This window comes from Cetorhinus maximus, chromosome 10, assembly GCF_964194155.1.
Source record: "Cetorhinus maximus chromosome 10, sCetMax3.hap1.1, whole genome shotgun sequence".
NCBI lineage: Eukaryota > Metazoa > Chordata > Chondrichthyes > Lamniformes > Cetorhinidae > Cetorhinus > Cetorhinus maximus.
The window spans coordinates 11,755,352-11,776,005 of NC_135888.1; the positions used below are offsets into that span (position 1 = coordinate 11,755,352).

A 20,654-nucleotide genomic window follows, 5' to 3' on the forward strand; every position below is an offset into this window, starting at 1 on the left:
TTCTCAAATGCAGTAAATGCTGGCCCAGTACAAATGAATAAAAAAAATTACGTGGCTGAAGTTTGACTGTGGTTTCAGTTTAACTATTATATATTTACATTGAAGAGTTTCTCCATTTTTTGTGTGGGGTAAAATAAAAGAAGTATTCTCAGTGTCAGGAACAGAATTTAAACTAAGGACAGGCATGTTACTGAGGACATTAGGGAAAAGCAGAAACTGCTTTTGCCAAGGTCAAGAAAGTGGAGAAGTTTTAACACTTTGTCAGAGAAGACGCTGGAAAAATGGCTGAAAGAAAATGTTGGCATCGACATCTTAATTTCACCAAGGTAATTACTTTCTTTTATAAATGAGAGTTTGTTCTTTACATTTTCAAAATTTCCCAGATATTTGCAGCTGCCAGACAGTGTTAGTGTGTCTGCTCCAACAGCAGTGAGAACAGAGCTAGTGATTTTATTGTAATTATTGTTTTCAAATTGTTCTTGGGAAATTGGATTGCAGCATGAATGTAGTTACAGCTATTCATCGTTGCACACCCGTTCTTCAAGAGGAATATCGGACGAATTGGGCTTGGTTACTTTTGGATAAAACAAATAGCAGCTAATATTTTCTCTGAGATTAAATGCCTATTTGCTGCACGGTGCAAAGAAGTGGATGACTTTTTCACATATAAAGGGAGAGGATGCAAGAATTGGATCATGCTGTAATTTCAACAAATAAAAACACTAGCAATGGCGATTGGCATCAAAAGTGAATGCTCCCATTAGGACAAAAACAGAATTACCTGGAAAAACTCAGCAGGTCTGGCAGCATCGGCGAAGAAGAAAAGAGTTGACGTTTCGAGAAACGTCAACTCCTTTCTTCTCTGCCGATGCTGCCAGACCTGCTGAGTTTTTCCAGGTAATTCTGTTTTTGTTTTGGATTTCCAGCATCCGCAGTTTTTTAGCTCCCATTAGGATGCTGTGTTTACATTGCCACTCGTTGATATTTTAAATGGAAATCACTTACTGGCACAGGAGGAGGACAAGCTCAATAATCTTTTCCAAAGTGCCATTCTATTTGTACTTGTGACAGACTTCCTGCCTGATGCCGTCACTGGGGAATACCTGTAACTATTCTAAGTTTCTGTAGCATGGTGTTACACTCCATACACTTCCCACTAGAAAAACAATGCCCCATTAACCTCTAGCTAGAAGGAATAGGCCCTGCAGCAATTTAAGAAATATCTCACATTAGGTGATATAACAACAGAACACAGTTGCCATAATGAGGACATATGTCTCATCTAATTGTACTTCGTGGCTGCCAATAGCACAAAAGGTCCATATAATCTGTTGTTGCAGTAACTAACAGCAAGCCTAGAGCTTTCTCATAAACTGATGCATACGCTCATTCAGCTTTGTTCAGCAGATGATGGCTAGTGCTATGTTTCAATCTTTACAGTCTCTGAGAGCAAAGTTTCCACAGGCAGAAGGGACTGACCATATAGTTCAGTGTGGATAGTTTGTATTCACACAGAATTTGGAGGTACAGTAAAACAAATACTTCCATTTATATAACGCCTTCAATGCAATAAATTGTCCATAGTTACATCATTAAGCGAAATTTGACACTGAGGCAGATAAGGATGACTTTTTCACATATAAAGGGAGAGGATGGGAGAGGGCAGTTGGCCAAATGCTTGGTGAAAGAAATAGGCTTTAAGGCGTATTTTAAAGGAGGGAAAAGAAGTAGAGAGGCTGAGAGATTTGGGAAACAAAGTTCAGAGTTTAGGGAAGCTGAAGGAATGACCACCGATGGCAGAGCAATGAAAATGCTCAAGAGACCACAATTAGATGAGTTCAAATATGTTGGAGAGTTGTGGCGCTGGAGGAGATTACAGAGATAGGGAGGGGTCAGGCCTTGGAGGGAACTGAAAACAGGGCTGAGGAAAACAGGGCTGACCAGGAACCAATGTAGGTTAGCAAGCACAGGGATATAGCAGCTCTGTGACTTCAAGGAGACCTGATTAAACAGCTAGAAACCATTATGGAGATGCAAGTTTCACAACATTTTACAGAACTGAAACATGCATAAGAGGGTAGAAATTCACTTTGCCCGGTGGCACAAATCAGGGAATATCGAATCGGTCATTCGTAAGACACAGTGCCTGATATTCAGTTCCAATGCAGTGAAAAGGCTTAAATATCAGGCATAACATATAAAGGAGATCAATCCGATACCGTCTGTTTTGCATCACCAATCGAGATTAATTTCTATCCCAAAATTTTTCAGTGGTAAAACGGGAAATAGTTATTTGGCACATAAAATTCACCCCTTTCACAGTCTGTGCATGATTTTTTAAAATTCATTTATGGGATGTTGGCTTCACTGGCTGGGGCAGCATTTATTGCCCATCCCTAGTTGACCTTGAGAAGGTGATGGTGAGCTGCCTTCTTGAAATGCTACAGTCCATGTGGTGTGGGTACACCCACAGTGCTTGTTTTTGACCCAGCAACAGTGAAGGAACGGCGATACATTTCCAGGTCAGGATGGGGAGTGACTTGGAGGGGAGCATCTAGGTGGTGGTATTCCCATCTATCTGCTGCCCTTGTCCTTCTAGATGGTAATGGTTGTGGGCTTGGAAGGTGCTGTCGAAGGATGAGGTTTCCTGAAAAACGCGAAGGCCGATTGGGCTCTTCGCCTGCCTGCCAACGTTAAGGTTGGACGGGGAGCGTTGATAACTACTGTAATTGTTTTTTTAATGGCCTTAATAGATCGTTGACAGTTTGGTGGGCACGCAGCTACCTCTGGCATGTGCCTGCCGAACATAATATCTAAATGACGTGCGATGATGTTGGGACGCATGCCCGACATGATCGCACATTGACATGTCGGGCTTGCCCCCGCACACCGACGGCAATATTCAGGCCCATGTTTGAACCAAGGCTGTAATGAGGTCAGGAGCTGAGTGGCCCTGGGGGAATCCAAACTGGGAGTCAGTGAGCAGGTTATTGCTAAGCAAGTGCCGCTTGATAGTACTGTTGATGACCCCCTTCTATTACTTTACTGATGATCGAGAGTAGACTGATGGGGCAGTAATTGGTTGGGTTGGATTTCTCCTGCTTTTTGTGTACAGGACACAGCTGGGTAATTTTCCACATAGCCAAGTAGATGCCAGTGTTGTAGCTGTACATCTTGGCTAGGTGCACAGCAAGTTCTGCAGCATTATGTCTTCAGTACTATTGTCAGAATATTGTCAGGGCCTATAGCCTTTGCAGTATCCAGTGCCTTTAGCCGTTTCTTGATATCACATGGAATGAATCGAATTGGCGGAGGACTGGCATCTGTGATGCAGGGGACCTCCAGAGGAGGCCAAGATGGATCATCCACTCAGCACTTCTGGCTGAAGATTGAAGCGAATGCTTTAGCCTTTGCACTTTTGCACTGATGTGCTGGGCTCCTCCATCTTTGAGGATGGGGATATTTGTGGATATTATGTCAATCTTGAGCTTCCCGCCAGTCCCTATTCACCCAACATTTCTATACTCTCTTACTAACTCTATTGAATTACTCGAGCATTCTGTTGCTGCCATAATATAAATGCCATTCTCTGTTGTCAGTCTGACTTAACCAAGTGAAAATAATAACACTTCTGATTAGAAAATGTGCTGTTCGTATCTATAACTCAAGAAAAGTGGCACTTGCAAGACATTTTCTGATGTAGAGGTGTTTTCGTAATGCAAGTGTTATTGTAAAATATCAGAAACAAGGGGCAGGATTTTATGTCCCACGGGCACGCACTCGACCCGACTGGGCGTAAAATAGCGCACGATGATGTCGGCCGAGCGTCCCAACGTCATCCTGCACTTGCACGATATTTCAGTCGGTGGGCTGCGCGCGAGGGTCAGCAGCACACCTGCCGACAATTAAGAGGCCTATTAAGGCCCTTAATCAAATAATTGAAACCATTTTCGCTGCCCGTCCAACCTTATGGTTGGAGGGTGGGTGAATCGGCCATGCAGCCTTTGGATTTTTTATGGAACCTCATCCACAGGCAGGATGAGGTTTCCAACAGTAATTTTAAAAAAATATAAATTTTTGGACATCATTTTTAATATGTCCCTGTTTATGTGACTGAGTCACATATGGGGGCATGTTTCTCTCATTTTTGAAATCTTTATTTTTGTTTCTGTGCCTTCAGGCGCTCTCAGTGTGCGCTCCCCCGTACACGCGCAGACTTTGGCACTTGCACTCCTCCTGCCCCCACCCAGGCAGTGCTGAGCTGAGGAGCGCGTCTTTCCCACCGGCTGGATGTTAATCGGCCAGCCAATGTGATATCGCGGTCGGGGGCCGATTCCAGGTGGGTTGTTTCCTGGCTGCTCCTGGGCTCGCCCACCCGACGACCAGAAAATCCTGCCCAAGGAGTATTTCACCAAAAATTTAGGGAATAGTCACTTGCTGTAAAAGCAGCCTTCAGAAAAGCTGTTGTCCAATATGCAGCTGTTCCTTTACTAGATTCATAAATAAGACAAGTCATACAGAATAGTTCATACCACTCCCTTAAAGATTCAATCACTTCCATTCTAGAAGAGTGACTTTTATCATATTCTTTTGTTATAAGTAAATGGGAACTTAGGAAACTGAAGAGTTCAAAAAAAAGCTACTTGACTAAAAGATTAAGGCAAAATACTGTGGATGCTGGAAATCTGAAACAAAAACAAAAAATGCTGGAAAAACTCAACAGGTCTGACAGCATCTGTGGAGAGAAAGACAGAGTTAATGTTTCGAGTCTGTATGACTCTTCTTCAGAGCCTTGAAGAGTCATACAGACTCGAGACGTTAACTCTGTCTTTCTCTTCACAGATGCTGTCAGAAGTGTTGATGAAAAGGTTAGTGTGGCAGATAGCCTTTAGTGATCATCTTCAACAGCTTAATTATCCAAAACATAAATCCTATCTATCATTGTCTGGCCATAGATTTATACTTATTCTCCTTCAGCTCCTTGAACTCTCAAAATCAGCATTGCTCCTTTTTAAATAAGTGTACTCCACACCGCCCTTGCAGACAATAGGTTTCACTCCTGAACAACTTGGAGCAAGCTGATTCCCCGATTTTGAAATTGCTTCCACTTAAGATATTCTTGAACTAGTTTCTTTCCTTCTAGTTCTTTTCCACTTTTTGCATCATTTTAAGAACCTCAATCATTTCTTCATCTTTGTTCTAGTTGCTTATTACGATTCACATATAATAATGTCTCAAGGATGTTGAGAGGGGATAAGAGAGATTGGGAGGTGGTGAGGGACAGAATCCATGATAGAAGAAAGAGTTTTTTTTTCAAAAAAGAGGCTTTTGAATGAAATGGGAGAAGTGCCGAGATGGAGAGATTTAAGTGGATAATTCCAAGACAGGCCAGATTTGTCCATCATGACTGAACATCATCCTCCAATACTGTGGAGGAGCAAAGGAGTGGAGGATGTGTGCTGGGAAATATAACTTAGATAGGAAGGGCTGCGCCATGGAGGGGTTTCTAACCAAGGAAAAAGGATGTTAAAATCAAAGGGTCATTGGAGCTTGACATGGAAAAGGGTAATGGGACACAATGAAGCACAGAAAAGGATTTGAACTGTGAAGCTTAAGGTGGGCTCATGATTCAAGACTTCGTCCTTGATGTGGCAAAGGCCACAATAATATTTATATAATAATAATATTAATATTTCAGTGATAAAGAAAGGCAGGGGCTTCCTTAAATATAAATGCAGTTTTACAAACTGATGACAGGTGTTGTAGATTAGTTTGGTGTTAATTCAAATGCAGAAACTACAACTGTATACAGCGTGAATGGACAACTGGCAAAGTTTTCAGAAGCGATGTCAGAGGATTGTAAGTGTTCACAGAAAGCAGAGGATAGCTTTGGTTTTGTCTACAATGAGTTGCAATAAACTTCTGATCCAGGATTTAGTGACACAGTCAGTCAGATGCAACTGTGATAGCCTTGAAGTCAATTGTGGAAGTTGGGAGATAAAGTTGGGTATCATCAAGAAGGCAGCTCCCCACCACCTTCTCAAGGGCAATTTGGGATGGGCAATAAATGCTGGCCTAGCAGCGAAGCCCATATCTTGTAAATGAATAAAATGAAATCCTATATTTATGGATAATGTTATGAAATGTTAGCAAATATATGTGATAAATAGAATTGAGGATAGAGCACTGGGCACAGCAGTCATAGGATAAGTGTTAGAGATAAAGTGATTGCAGTGGGAGAGACCAGAATCGAACCTGGGTGGTGGAGTACAACAGAGATGCACCAATTAAGAGAGATGGTGGAAAAAAAGAATTGAATGATCAACAATCTCAAAATTAGCAAGGAGGTCAAGCAAGATAGAGGGCAATAAGTCATGACCAAAATTGCACTTTCACAATGGTGACATGGCTTTAGTAGAATGGGCAGGTTGGAATCAGATGAGAAGGATTTGAATGCAGAATGACGGGAGATGTGAGGGCAGAGCTGTGTAGAAATTTTGACAAAGAAGGTTGGGTATTGCAGAAATACTGTCCTATTTCTCAGTGCTTGTAACATGCAGAAGACTACTTCGGCCTGAGAAAACACAGAATCTCACAGTGCAGAAGAGGCCCTTTGGCCCATCGAGTCTGCACCGACATGTGAGAAACACCTGACCTACCTACCTAATCCCATTTACTAGCACTTGGCCCATAGCCTTGAATGTTATGACGTGCCAAGTGCTCATCCAGGTACTTTTTAAAGGATGTGAGGCAACCCGCCTCCACCACCCTCCCAGGCACCACATTCCAGACCGTCACCACCCTCTGGGTAAAAAAGTTTTTCCCCACATCTCCCCTAAACCTCCTGCCCCTCACCTTGAACTTGTGTCACCTCGTGACTGACCCTTCAACTAAGGGGAACAGCTGCTCCCTATCCACCCTGTCCATGCCCTTCAATCTTGTACACCTCGATCAGGTCGCCCCTCAGTCTTCTCTGCTCCAACGAAAACAACCCAAGTCTATCCAACCTCTCTTCATAACTTAAATGTTCATCCCAGGCAACATCCTGGTGAATCTACTCTGCACCCCCTCCAGTGCAATCACATCCTTCCTATGTGGCAACCAGAACTGCACACAGTACTCCAGCTGTGGCATCACCAAGGTTCTATACAGCTCCAACACGACCTCCCTGCTTTTATAATCTATTCCTCGATTGATAAAGGCAAGTGTCCCAAATGCCTTTTTCACCACCACACTAACGTGCCCCTCCGCCTTCAGAGATCTATGGACACCCACGCCAAGGTCCCTTTGTTCCTCAGAACTTCCTAGTGTCATGCCGTTCATTGAATACTTCCTTGTCAAATTACTCCTTCCAAAGTGTATCACCTCACACTTTTCAGGGTTAAATTCCATCTGCCACTTATCTGCCCATTTGACCATCCCGTCTATATCTTCCTGTATGTAGCCCAAGACACTCAACCTCACTGTTAACCACCCGGCCAATCACTGTGTCATCCGTAAACTTTCTAATCCTGCCCCCCACATAGTCATCTATGTCGTTTCTATAAATGACGAATAATAGGGGACCCAGCACAGATCCCACCGGACACTGGCTTCCGGTCACTAAAGCATCCTTCTGTCATCACCCTCTGTCTCCTACAACTAAGCAAATTTTGAATCCACCTTACCAAATTACCCTGTATCCCATGTGCATTTGCCTTCTTTATAAATCTCCCACATGGGACCTTGTCAAAGGCTTTGCTGAAATCCATATAAACTACATCAACTACACTACCCTCATCTACACACCTGGTCACCTCCTCAAAAAATTCAATCAAATTTATTAGGCATGACCTCCCTCTGACAAAGCTATGCTGACTATCCCTGATCAAACCTTGCCTCTCCAAGTGGAGATAGAATCTCTCCTTCAGAATTTTCTCCAATAGTTTCCCTACCTCTGACGTGAGACTCACTGGCATGTAGTTCCCTGGCTTATCTCTACAACCCTTCTTAAATAGCGGAACCACATTAGCTGTTCTCCAGTCCTCTGGCACCTCCCCCGTAGCCAGAGAGGAATTAAAAATTTGGGTCAGAGCCCCTGCGATGTCCTCCCTTGCCTCCCTCAGCAGTCTGGGACACAAATCATCCGGACCTGGAGATTTGTCCACTTTTAAGCCTGCCAACACCTCCAATACCTTGTCACTCCCTATATTAATTTGATCAAGAACCTCGCAGTCTCTCTCCCCGAGTTCCATACCTTCATCCTCATTCTCTTGGGTGAAGATGGATGAGAAGCATTCGTTCAACACTCTACCGATGTCCTCTGTCTCCACCCATAGATTGCCCCCTTGGTCCCTAATGGGCCATACCATTTCCCTGGTTATCATCTTCCTGTTGATATACTTATAGAATATCTTGGGATTTTCCCTACATTTACCAGCCAGAGCTTTCTCATATCCCCTCTTTGCTCTCCTAATTGCTTTCTTAAGCTCCATCCTGCACTTTCTGTACTCCACTATTGCCTCCGCTGATTTTCTCCCCTTGTACCTGCTAAAAGCCTCTCTTTTTCTTCTCATCGTATCCTGAATATCTCTGGTAATCCATGGTTCTCTGGGCTTGTTACTCCTTCCTATCACCCTAGAGGGAACATGTTGAGCCTGTACCCTCCCCATTTCCTTTTTAAACGCCCCCCACTGCTCTTCTGTAGATTTCCCCACAAGTAGCTGTTCCCAGTCTACCTTGGCCTGATCCTGCCTTATTTTACTAAAATCTGCTCTCCCCCAATCCAAAACACTTTTTGCAACTTGTCTATTTCTTTGTCCATAACAAGCTTAAATTGTACCATGTTGTGGTCGCTATCGCTAAAATGCTCCCCCACCACTACCTCAGCCACCTGTCCGGCTTCATTCCCCAGAATTAGGTCAAGCACTAAGCCGCCACTTGTTGGGCCCTCTGCATATTGACCAAAAAAATTCTCCTGTGCACATTTCAAGAAATCCACTCCATCCAAGCTCTTAACACTATGTCTATCCCAATTGATGTTGGGAAAGTTGAAATCACCTAATATAATTACCCTATTGTTATTGTTTTTGCACACCTCCACAAATTGTGCACATATTTGCTCCTCGATTTCCCACTGACTATCTGGGGGCCTATAATAAACACCTAATAATGTGGTTGCCCCTTTTTTATTCCTAAGCTCTACCCACAAAGCTTCATTCGATGCCCCCTCCAAGATATCATCTCTCCTTACTGCAGTAACTGACTCCTTAACTAATAATGCAATTCCTCCTCCTCTTTTACCCCTTCCCCTGTCTTGCCTGAAGATTCTATATCCCGGAATGTTGAGCTGCCAATCCTGCCCCTCCCTCAACCATGTCTCTGTGATGGCCACTATATCACAATTCCACGTGTCAATCCTCACCCTTAACTCATCCGTTTTACTTGTAATACTCCTGGCATTAAAGTACAGGCCATCCAGCCTTGCCTTACTCCCTTGAAACTTAATGCAGCTGTACTCCCTCTGACTTGATTGTTTTACTGTATTATGACGTGTCCCTATTCTGCTAGCTTTCTGTGTCCCCAGATGTCCACATCTGTGTTCACTGGTCCCACCTCCCCCAGAAACGGTCCCAGTGATCCAGGAATTTAAAACCCTCCCTCCTGCACCAATCTTAAGCCATGTATTCACCTGCATTATTCTCTTATTTCTGTGCTCGCTAGCATGTGGCACTGGGAGTAATCTAGAGATTACAACCCGAAAGGTCCTGCTTTTCAGTCTACTGCCTAACTCCCTGAATTCTTGACGCAAGACCTCATCCCTCTTTCTACCTATGTCATTGATACCAACATGTACCATGACCTCTGCCTCATCACCCTCCCCCTTCAGGATGCCCTGCAGCCATTCAGTGACATCCCAGAACCTGGCACCAGGGAGGCAACACACCATCCTGGAGTCACATTGACAGCCACAGTAGCGCCTCTATCTGTTCCCCTGACTATAGAATCCCTTATTACTATTGCTCTTCCTCCCCTCCTGTACAGACAGGCTGCTTGTGGTGCCAGAAGCTTGGCTCTGTCTGCACTCCCTGGAGTAACCAGCGCCCTCATCAGCCTCCAAAATGGAATACCGATTTGCGAGCGGGACCCCAAGGTACTCCTGAACTACCTGCCTGTTTCTCTTGGACTGCCTGGTGGTCACCCATTCCCTTCCTTCCTCAAGTCCCTTCAACTGCGGTGTGACCACCTCTCTAAACGTGCTATCCACGATGCTCTCAGACTCGCGGATGCTCCAGTGTCCCCAGCCGCCGTTCCAGCTCTGAAACCCGAGCTTCCAGGAGCTGCAGCTGGACACACTTCCTTCACACATGCTGGTCCGGGCACTGGAAATGTTCACGGCTTCCCACATGGAGCACGAGGAGCACACCATGGCTTTGAGCTCTCCTACCATGACTTATCCCTTTAAATTAAATCTTTTAAATCAATTACTCTAGGGCCCTTCTTTCCTGATCCTCGTTACTACAGAATATACAAACTATAAACCACAAAAAGAACTTAAACTACAAGCGATAAAAGTAGTAAATACTTACCCGACCTTACCCACTACTTACCAGTCATTTCTCTCCCTTGTAGCCTCTACTGCAGCAGCAGGGCAAGATCACTCTCTGAAGATTTAAGAAGTTGGATAGCAAAGAAAAAATGCAAAGAGAACCTCTTCCCCTCTGCACCGAATTCCCACTGTGGACCAAACTGCCAGTACCCACACTCACTCTGGCTTGTACAGCAACTAATTTAATACAGATAACTTCCCTTTGATTAGAACTACTAGTGTATCTGTACAGTCAGTAATTATCTTACCATATAGAATAACACTGAAGATTTATTTAAGTGTCAGTTGTCCTAGTGCAAATTATAATTAGTCAACATGTTTTCCCCAGTGAAATTTAAAATAAAATTGCTTACCGCTATGGAAGTTATGTCATTTGAGTGATCACGAGCAATTAAAACTCTATCCAAATCATAGGTGAACATCCAATGACAATAAGCACTCATTACTTCATATATCCAGGAGACTGATAACAAATGCTCCATTGGTTCAGCTATTTTCTATTTCAAATTTAAAATAATGAGCAGTGATAATGCTGTTCTTCCTACAATACGTTGGGGAATAAGGGCTTTAAAGGTAATTTAAAGCTAAGTTCTACCTGTTTACATTTCACCACCCCTCTCCACTGCCCCCATTTAGTTTTCAGTTTATATTACAGGTAGTTGTTAACCAGGTTATCACCAAACAGCTTTAACTGCCTTGGAGTGAAAGAAAAAGAAACTAGCTGAGTTATTGTAAAGCATGTCAATCACATCTCTGATATGATTACCAATGGCTTGGGAATGTTTTATAAACTCACTCAATTCTTCAGTGGTTACAACAATGCGTAGTGAAATTTCTCAATTCAATTAAAGTTAAAGTTCTGGCTTGAATGAATACCATACATTGCACCAATTATTGATCCCACAAAGAAGACAGGGGTTGCTTGGTAGTAGAGAACTCGAATATTGCTGAAAAGAGAGGCATGTTGTCGAACGTTTTTACCTTGTACTCATCAGGATAGTCACAAGAATGCCAAATTTCAAACAACCACAACAATTTATACTACAGGAGAAATGGGTGCTGATTGATTGGCAAGTCGACTGCCATTGGCCAAGGAGTTGTCAAGGAGAAAGCAACAGGGAACTATAGGCTCCCCAAGTTCCCGGGTAACTCTTGCGTTTGTCGTGATGACAGAAGCACTTTAGCAACACGTCTCTCTGTTCAGCAATATCCAAAGACCGAGGTGTTCAAAAAAGAATGAACTTGCATGTGTAAAGCACCCATCACACCAAAGACATTCCAAAGTGCTTCACAGCCAATGAATTCATTTTCTTTTTAAGGGTAGTTGCTATCATATAGGCAAATGGGCAATAAAAGTACCCAAAGCAAGGTTCCATAAACAGCAATGAGAAAAATGACCAGTTATCTGTTTTTTGCAGGGCTGGTTGAGGATGAATGTTGAGAAAATTGCCTGCTCTTTTTTGAAGAAGCGCCATGGGATCTTTTACATCTATTCAAGCAGAAACATGAAACTCCTGTAAAATACCTTATCCAAGAGACTGCATTCCTGAAAATACAGCACTTCTAAAGTACTGCACTAAAGTGTCGGCCTGGATCATGTGCTCAAGTGTCCTTTCATGAGATTGGCTGATTGGAGGTGGGGGCGGGGAAAGGTGTCAGTTGATTGGCTTCATCATGTCTGGATGAGGTAGGCCTAATGGAATAGAAGACCTTTCCACAATTATTTTTTTTGGGAAGTGTTCTACACACAAGCATGCAGAAAACAGAGGGCAGGTGGCACTCATCATTTCAAAAGGAAATTTTTTACAATGGTCACTTGGACTCTGGTCCCTCTCACACATAAGACATTAGCTCGATCCTGAGCAAAAGATTCTGACAGCAGCTCAGCTACCTACTCAAAGCATGAATGACATGTTTGCAGAAACTATTGAAAGATGTTAGAAGGGTTGGAACACCGGAATGTTTGGAAACTCACACGAAGCTTAGGGGCTCTGCTGCATTTGGTTGAGAACTCTGCAAATCATCCTTCAGTAAGAAGCAATATTAATGATTTCCAACTAGCTGGATGTCCCTAAACTTTGAAGAATAAAACCAAATATAGAGACCTACGTAGTTTCTTCAGAATACATTATATTACGAATAGAGATATGTCTCCACCAGATCTAGACTTTTTACTTGTTCATCTTTGTAAGACTCTTCTTCAGACTGTCTATCTGGTGTTGCACCATTGCTGAGCAAATCATTTTCAATGGCACTACTAATAACTTTATTAAATGGAATCCATTTCATTCATTATTTAATAATCCAGGTAATATTGTTAATATCTTACCTAGTGCAAAAAAGGGAGGTGGTGGCATACTGGTATTATCGCTGGACGAGTAATCCAGAGACCCACGGTAATGTTCTGGGGACCTAGGTTCAAATCCCACCATGGCATATTGAATTCAATAAAAATCTGGAATTAAAAATCTAATGATGGTGACGAAACCCATCCGGTTCACCAATGCCCTTTAAGGAAGGAAACCTGCCATCCTTATCTGGTCTGGCCTACATGTGACTCCAGACTCTTAACTGCCCCCTGAAATGGCCTAGTATCAATCCGCTAAAAAGCCTAAAAGGAATGGCACCGGAAAACAACAACGGCAAACTCAGCCATGTTGACCTTTCGAAGTCCTCCTTACCAACGGCTGAGGGTGAGTGCCAAAAATTGGGAGAGCATAGTAATAAGCACAGAAACATACTGAGACACCACCATCATCATCCCTGGGTATATACAGGTAGGAGGGAGTTGCCCTGGGTGTCCTCAACATCGACTCTGGACTCCATGAAGTCTCCTGGCACAATGAAGGTAAGGAAAGCTCCTGCTGATTACCACGTACCACCCCCACCTGAGGAAGTCCTGAGGGTGACAAAGGCATAGAATGTACTCTGGGTGGGGGAATATCAATGTCCATCACCAAGAGCAGCTCGGTAGCACCACTACAGGCCGAGCTCTAAAGGACATAGCTGCTAGGCTGGGTTTGCAGCAGGTGTTAAGGGAACCAACAAGAGGGAAAAACATACTTGACCTCACCCTCACCAAACTGTTTGCCACAGATGTATCTGTCCATGAGAGTATTGGTAGGAGTGATCACCTCACAGACCTTGTGGAGATGAAGTCCCTTCTTCACATTGAAGATACCCTCCGTTGTGTTGCACTACCGTTGTGCTAAATGGGATAGATTTTGTACAGACTTAGCAACTCAACACTGGACAACCATGAGGTGCTATGGGCCACCAGCAGCAGCAAAATTGTACTCAATCACAATCTGTAACCTGTAATAATCGGTGCCCAGCCCACTCTACCATTGCCACCAAGCCAGGGAATCGACCTTGGTTCAATGAAGAGTGCAGAAGGGCATGCCAGGAGCAGCACCAGGCATAGCTTTAAAAAAAATGAAGTGTCAAACTGCTAAAGCTACAACACATTGCATGCCAAACAGCATAAGCACTAAGTGATTGACAGAGCTAAGTGATTCTGTGGAATCACTTATCAGATCAGATCTAAGCTCTGCAGTCCTGCTGCATCCAGTCATGAATAGTAGTGGACAAGTAAACAACTCACCAGAGGAGGAGGTTCCAGAAATATCCCCATCCTCAATGAAGGGGGTACCAAGCATATCAGTGCAGAAGATAAGGCTGAAGCATTCACAACAACCTTCAGCCAGAAATGCCGAGTGGGTGATCCATCTCGGCCTCCTCCGGGGGTCCTCAGCATCACAAGATGCCAGTCTTCAGCCAATTCAATTTACTCCACATCCTATCAAGAAACAGCAGAAGGTGCTGGATACTGCAAGGCTCTGACAACATTCTGGCAACAGTACTGGAGACTTATGCTCCAGAACTTGCTGCACCCCTAGCCAAGCTGTTCCAGTACAGCTAAAACACTGGCATCTACCCGGCAATGTGGAAAATTGCTCAGATATGTTCTGTACACAAAAAGCAGGACAAATCCAACCCGGCCAATTACCACCTCATCAGTCTACTCTCTATCATCAGTAAAGTGATGGAAGAAGTCATCAACAGTGCTATCACATGGTGCTATCAAGCAAAACTTGCTTAACAATAACCTGCTCACTGACACTCAGTTTAGGTTCCGCTAGGGCCGCTCAGCTCCTGACCTCATTGCAGCCTTAGTTCAAACATGGACAAAAGAGATGAACTCCCGAGGTGAGGTGAGAGTGACTATCCTTGACTATCAAGGCAGCATTTGACCGAGTGTGGCAACAAGAATCACTAGCAAAACTGGAGTCAATGGGAATCAGGGGAAAACTTTCCGCTGGTTGGAGTCATACCTAGCACAAAGGAAGATGGTTATGGTTGTTGGAGGTCAATCATTTCAGCTCCAGGATATCACTGCAGAAGCTCATCAGGGTAATGCCCTAGGCCCAACCATCTTCAGCTGCTTCATCAATTACCTTCCTTCCATCATAAGATCTGAAGTGGAGATGTTCGCTGATGAATGCACAATGTTCAGCACCATTCACCACTCCTCAGATACTGAAGCAGTCTATGTCCAAATGCAGCAAGACCTGGACAATATCCAGGCTTGGGCTGACAAGTGGCAAGTAACATTTGCTCCACACAAGTGCAGGGCAATGACCATCTCCACAAGAAAAAACCTAACCATCATCCCTTGACATTCAATGGTATTACCATTGCTGAAGCCCCCACTATCAACATCCTGGGGGGGTTACCATTGACCAGAAACTGAACTGGACTAGCTATATAAATACTGTGGCTACAAGAGCAGGTCAGAGGCAAGGAATTCTGCAGCGCGTAACTCACCTCCTGACTCTCCAAAGCCTGTCCACCATCTACAAGGCACAAGACAGGAATGTGATGGAATACTCTCCATTTGCCTGGATGAGTGCAGCTCCCACAACACTTAAGAAGCTTGACACCATCCAGGACAAAGCAGCCCACCTGATTTACACCACGTCAACAAACATTCACTCTCTCCACCACTGATGCACAGTGGCAGCAGTGTTTACCATCTATAAGATACACTGCAGGAGCTCACCAAGCCTCCTTAAACAGCAGCTTCCAAACCCATGACCACTACCATCTAAAATGACAAGGGCAAGCAGACACATGTGAACATGCAAGTTCCCCTTCAAGCCACTCACCATGCTGACTTGGAAATATATTGCTATTCTTTTACTGTCACTGGGTCAAAATCCTGGAACTCCCTCCCTAACAGTATTGTGGGTGTACCTACACCACATGGACTGCAGCGGTTCAAGAAGGCAACTCACCACCGTCTTATCCAGGGCAATTAGGGATGAGCAATAAATGCTGGCCTAGCCAGTGATGACCACATCCCATGAATGAATTAAAATTCGATGATATAATTGGTTCCTGACAAGATATACTTCTTTTTGTATTTGATCCCTTTATTTTGTTCTATTAGCTCCCTTCAATCTCACAGTTTCTAGGAATACATTAAATGGTCAAAGCTACACGGAATACAATGCAAACCACATTTCCAGTGTTATCTGTAATGTTCATTGTGAATGTGGTGCCTCCATTCTGGAAGCACAATGGACTGGAGTGTCAATTAGGTCATTGTTCCAACTCTCCATTAACTTAGATCTCAATAAATATTACAGCCCAATGTTGTGCAACAGGTCGTGAGGGAAACTGATATAAAACATAAAAAAAACTGTAGATGCATTCAAAGATTTACAGTTGTGACTAAGCAGCAATAATGTCTCTGCACACATTCTCACAATGTAGTGAGGTGTCAGCTGTGGCTCAGTCCATAGCACCCTCGCCTTTGAATCAGAGGGTTGTGGGTTCATGTCCCACTCCCGGAAACCAAGAACTGTGATTGTACTTGGAAGAGTTGCAATCTGTGACTGTTGATAACTTGAAAGAGTTTCCCACAATGTAGCTAGACTAAAAAGATTTATCTCCATTACACTCAACCTTTCAATTGTCCAATCTAATCAAGCTAAGATGGCACTTTGGGTATTCTTAAATTGCAGCAACAGAGAAACCACAGAAAGTTTTAAATGGGTGAAGTTGCTTTGCCCTTCAGAGCAATGGCATTAGATATGTAACTGAGTAAAAATAATGCTGTTCCAGGGTTATTTAATCTAGAACAAGAGAGAAAGAGAGACAATTCAGTTCTCAAAGAGTGCAAATGTTTCTTGGGCATATTTGAATGGCTGCTGAAATATAAACTAAAAGGAATTGTTTTTCCTACGTGATATGTTTCTCCCGAATTACAATCTTTCAATTTTCTATAATTTTAAGCTTTTTTCTTTATCCATATTTTATTTTCTTCTACTCTCTCTTTAAATATAAATTGGCAATTGATAAACAAAATATCTATTCAGATATATTTCCCTTCCAATTGCATCACAAATGCAATATGGAGTATTTTCAGCTGAGCTTTTAAAAACATAGGTTCTGGACCACAAACCAGTGCCATATTTTTAACCCTCTTATACTAAATATATTCATCTCCCATAAACATTTTTGCTGAAACAGAAGAATATGTTCAAGTATGATATCTAATGTTTAAAAATGGAAAATGTTTTTAACCTCGGTGCTTACCTTGGCCTTCCCAGTGCTTTGCAGAATGTGCACTAATGCACAAGCCATCTCCTCCTTACTCTTAACGCTCAATACAGGCTCCAGCACTGAGCACAGCAGCATATAATTATTTGTAATATACTCAGCAAACTCTTTGTAGAGCTCCATTGGAAGAATGCTCATGCTCTGATAGCGAGCTTTGATTCTAATCATTGGTCCCACTGATTTGCCCTTGCTTGGATTGGGCATGCTCACAGGATACCATTTCTCCAGGAACTGTCGCCCTGTCACCGTCGCAATAGGGATGTTCACCAGACCCACGTAGTTATTCTTATCTTTCTTTTTCTTTTTATCAGTCTCTTTGTACAAGTGCACTGTAATGTTTCTTACTGCAGGCAGGTTGCTAAACTCAAAGTGCTCTCCCCAGAAAACATTGTCCGTTTTCAGCTTGCAGGTAGTCCGTGCAAATAGTGTATCATCGAGGCAGAGTTCACAGAAGTATTTTTTCTTGGCTGGCAGATCCTTGGCTTCAATAATCCACAGTTTGAGCAGATTCTCTACTCGTCTACTGTTGTCCTAAAATGACACAAGAAAGGAACAATAACAATAACTCTGTTGAAGCTCTAATAATCTGTTCTTTGGTCTTTTTTATAATTATAATTTATTCATGGTTAGGATTCCTTCTTAGTACATTAAAACTGACACAATTTTGGAGATCTCCATCAATTGAATCACCACACACAGCAATAATAGTCAATTTGGAACATAACAAAAGGTCCTACTTTCATTAACAATTTACTTCCTGACTTTACTCTTAATTGCAATAAAATGAACCATACAGGTTTTGCATTTCTTGATTAACCACCTGGCTAACTGGCAGTAACTTACGTTTGAATGGATGAAGAGTTCACTTTACCCCCGACAGTGAAAACTCCTTGAATTTTCCCAATCTTCCAGGCTGCATACCTACTGCTGAAAGGCCAGGTGGGAAACCTTCACTAAAGGCACATGATAGCAGCCTGCAGTTGACCATTTCCCATACATTGGCAGGGAGGGATGTGGACCCAGCCTGGAGTCAACACATCCTTGGAGAAGCATAGTTAAAATTAGGAACTCAAGGTTCAACTTGCATGTCACAGTGCAGTGTCTACCAAAATATGATATTATTTTTAAATTAACCTAATAGTTGCTCTCCAAATGTGGGCTTTCAAGGATATAAGATGTTCATTCCTAAAATGAACAGCTTGCTAAGCTGCTTCAGAAGACATTAAATGTCACAAATCTAGACAAGGTACAGTTGCTGGATTCCTTCCCCAAAGAGCACGAGTGAACCAGTGACCATTTTTCCTCGTAACCCACAAATTACCAGATTTACTCAATTTGATTTCACACCTTGTTACAATAGGATTTGAACTAGTCATCTCTGCCGTAACCATGATACTACCATCACATTGGAGTCAGATTCTCAAAGGTTATTGGGGTTAGGTGGAACGTGGAGTTGAAGCCACAATCAGATCAGCCATGATCTTACTGAACAGCCGAGCAGGCTTGAAGGGCTGAATGGCCTACTCCTGTTCCTAATTCATAGGTTTGTACATATGTATGCCCTGTGCTCTAAGGGCACACCCAAATAAAACATTGAATCAGCATTTTTGTTCTCTTAATTTTAATTAATAACTGTCTCACTAAATTTATTTTATTTAAGCCTACAGACCAAAAATAAATGGAGGAATGGAGGCAGCAAATCAGATAACTTTAAAAAACTTGAACTTTGTTTAAGATCGAGGAAACCGTTTGTGATACCAAAATACAAATCACAGAATTGTTACAGCGCAGGAGGCCATTCAGCCTGTCATGTCAGCAGGTCTCTGAATGAGCAATTCACCTTGCGCCACTCCCCTGCCTTCTCCCTGTAATTCTGCACATTCTTCTTCACATAATAATGCAGTTCCCTCTTGAATGCCTCCATTGAACCTATCTCCACCACACTCTCAGGCAGCGCAGTCCTGATCTTAACCACTCGCTGCATTAAAGTTTCTCCTCGTGCCTCCATTGCTTCTCTTGTCAATTACCTTAAATCTGTGTCTTCTTGTTCTCGATCCTTCCAGCAATGGGAACAGTTTTTTCCTATCCACCCTGTCCAGACTCCTCATGATTTTGAATATCTCTATCAAATCCCTTCTCAATCTTCTCCAAGGAAACAGTCCCAACTTCTCTATTCTATCTACATAACTGAAGATCCTCATCCCTGGAACCCATTTTCATGAATCTTTTCTACACTCTCTCTAATGCCTTCACAGCTTTTCTAAAGAACCAGATGCAATACTCCAGTCGAGGCTGAATCAGTATTTTATACATGTTTAACATAACCTCCTGGTTTTTGTACTCAATGCCCCTATTAATAAAGTCTAGGGTGCTTTACTAACCATGCTCTCAACCTGTCCTGCCACCTTCAATGACTTTTGCACATATACCCCTAGGTCCCTCTGCTCCTGCACCCCTTTTAGAATTGTGCCCTTTATTTTATATTGTCATTCCATGTTCTTCCTACCAAAATGAATCACTTCGCTGTCATATCCCTAAGACATGAAAGAGAAAATAAACTATTTAAATCAAAGCATTCCTTTTTGTTTATTTAAAAGGTGGACTTTGTTAAAAGATGGTTGCTATAGGTCACATGATTCACAAGTTGGCTATAATTTTTGCAAATTTCTAACAGCAGTTACAGGACTAAAGCTCAACCCTTATCATTGTGAGGACACATTATAATCAATGAAACCAGGGACCAGCAGACAATCTGTCTCCCCAGCCTAGTCCTATAACAAAGGGAGAGCCATCGAAACTCGTTACAACAGCAGAGGCACTAATTGCCACTATCTATCTCCTGAGGTGAACAATGGATTTTGACCAGAGGCATAGAAATTGCTCATTAGCCTGCAGCAACTGACTTATCAATGTCAACATCAATATCTTTCCTATCTTCTTATAGTGTGCTTGTGTGTGTATGAAGTTGTGATCAACCCCCAGGTTTGAATGTGTGAATAAACTATACTCCTGAATTAACCCTAAAGAGAATTTGCTGTGAGTCACTTTAAAAATTGAACTCACAAACAGAAGGTTTGGGGAAACATGTCACAGCCTATTTCAAAAATCAAACATCTCTGCTTACTGACAAACGGCAAGAAAATAAAGGAGTTTCGGTTTGTCTCTCTCTTCCATCCTTAACATCACAAATGTTTAACATGATGGTATGAGGTTTTGCTATTTAATATTTTTAAAAAAGAATTAACCCATTTAATGGTTAATGTCTGTATTAAAGAGGAACCAGAAAAATCTATCAACAAGTAAGACACTCATTTGCTAATATAGGCCAAATAATTCTCAGAATAATATCCCCAGGCTCTGCTTATTTCTATTTAGATTCGTTATTCTTGTATTCTTGTTGTGTGAAAAGCATTATTTTGATTCTCAGTGCCATTCCTTA

General features: G+C 42.6%; 1 protein-coding gene across 5 annotated transcripts in view; it reads right to left on the reverse strand.

Annotated features, from left to right (window-relative positions):
* LOC144685445 (disabled homolog 2-interacting protein-like) overlaps window positions 1–20,654 on the reverse strand; it is a 794,163-nt gene that overhangs the window by 75,058 nt on the left and 698,451 nt on the right. For all 5 annotated transcript variants that reach the window (XM_078549951.1, XM_078549953.1, XM_078549952.1 and 2 more), the window contains one exon: window positions 17,192–17,746. In XM_078549951.1, the coding sequence (XP_078406077.1) occupies window positions 17,192–17,746 (555 nt within the window). The remainder of the gene's footprint in view (window positions 1–17,191; window positions 17,747–20,654) is intronic.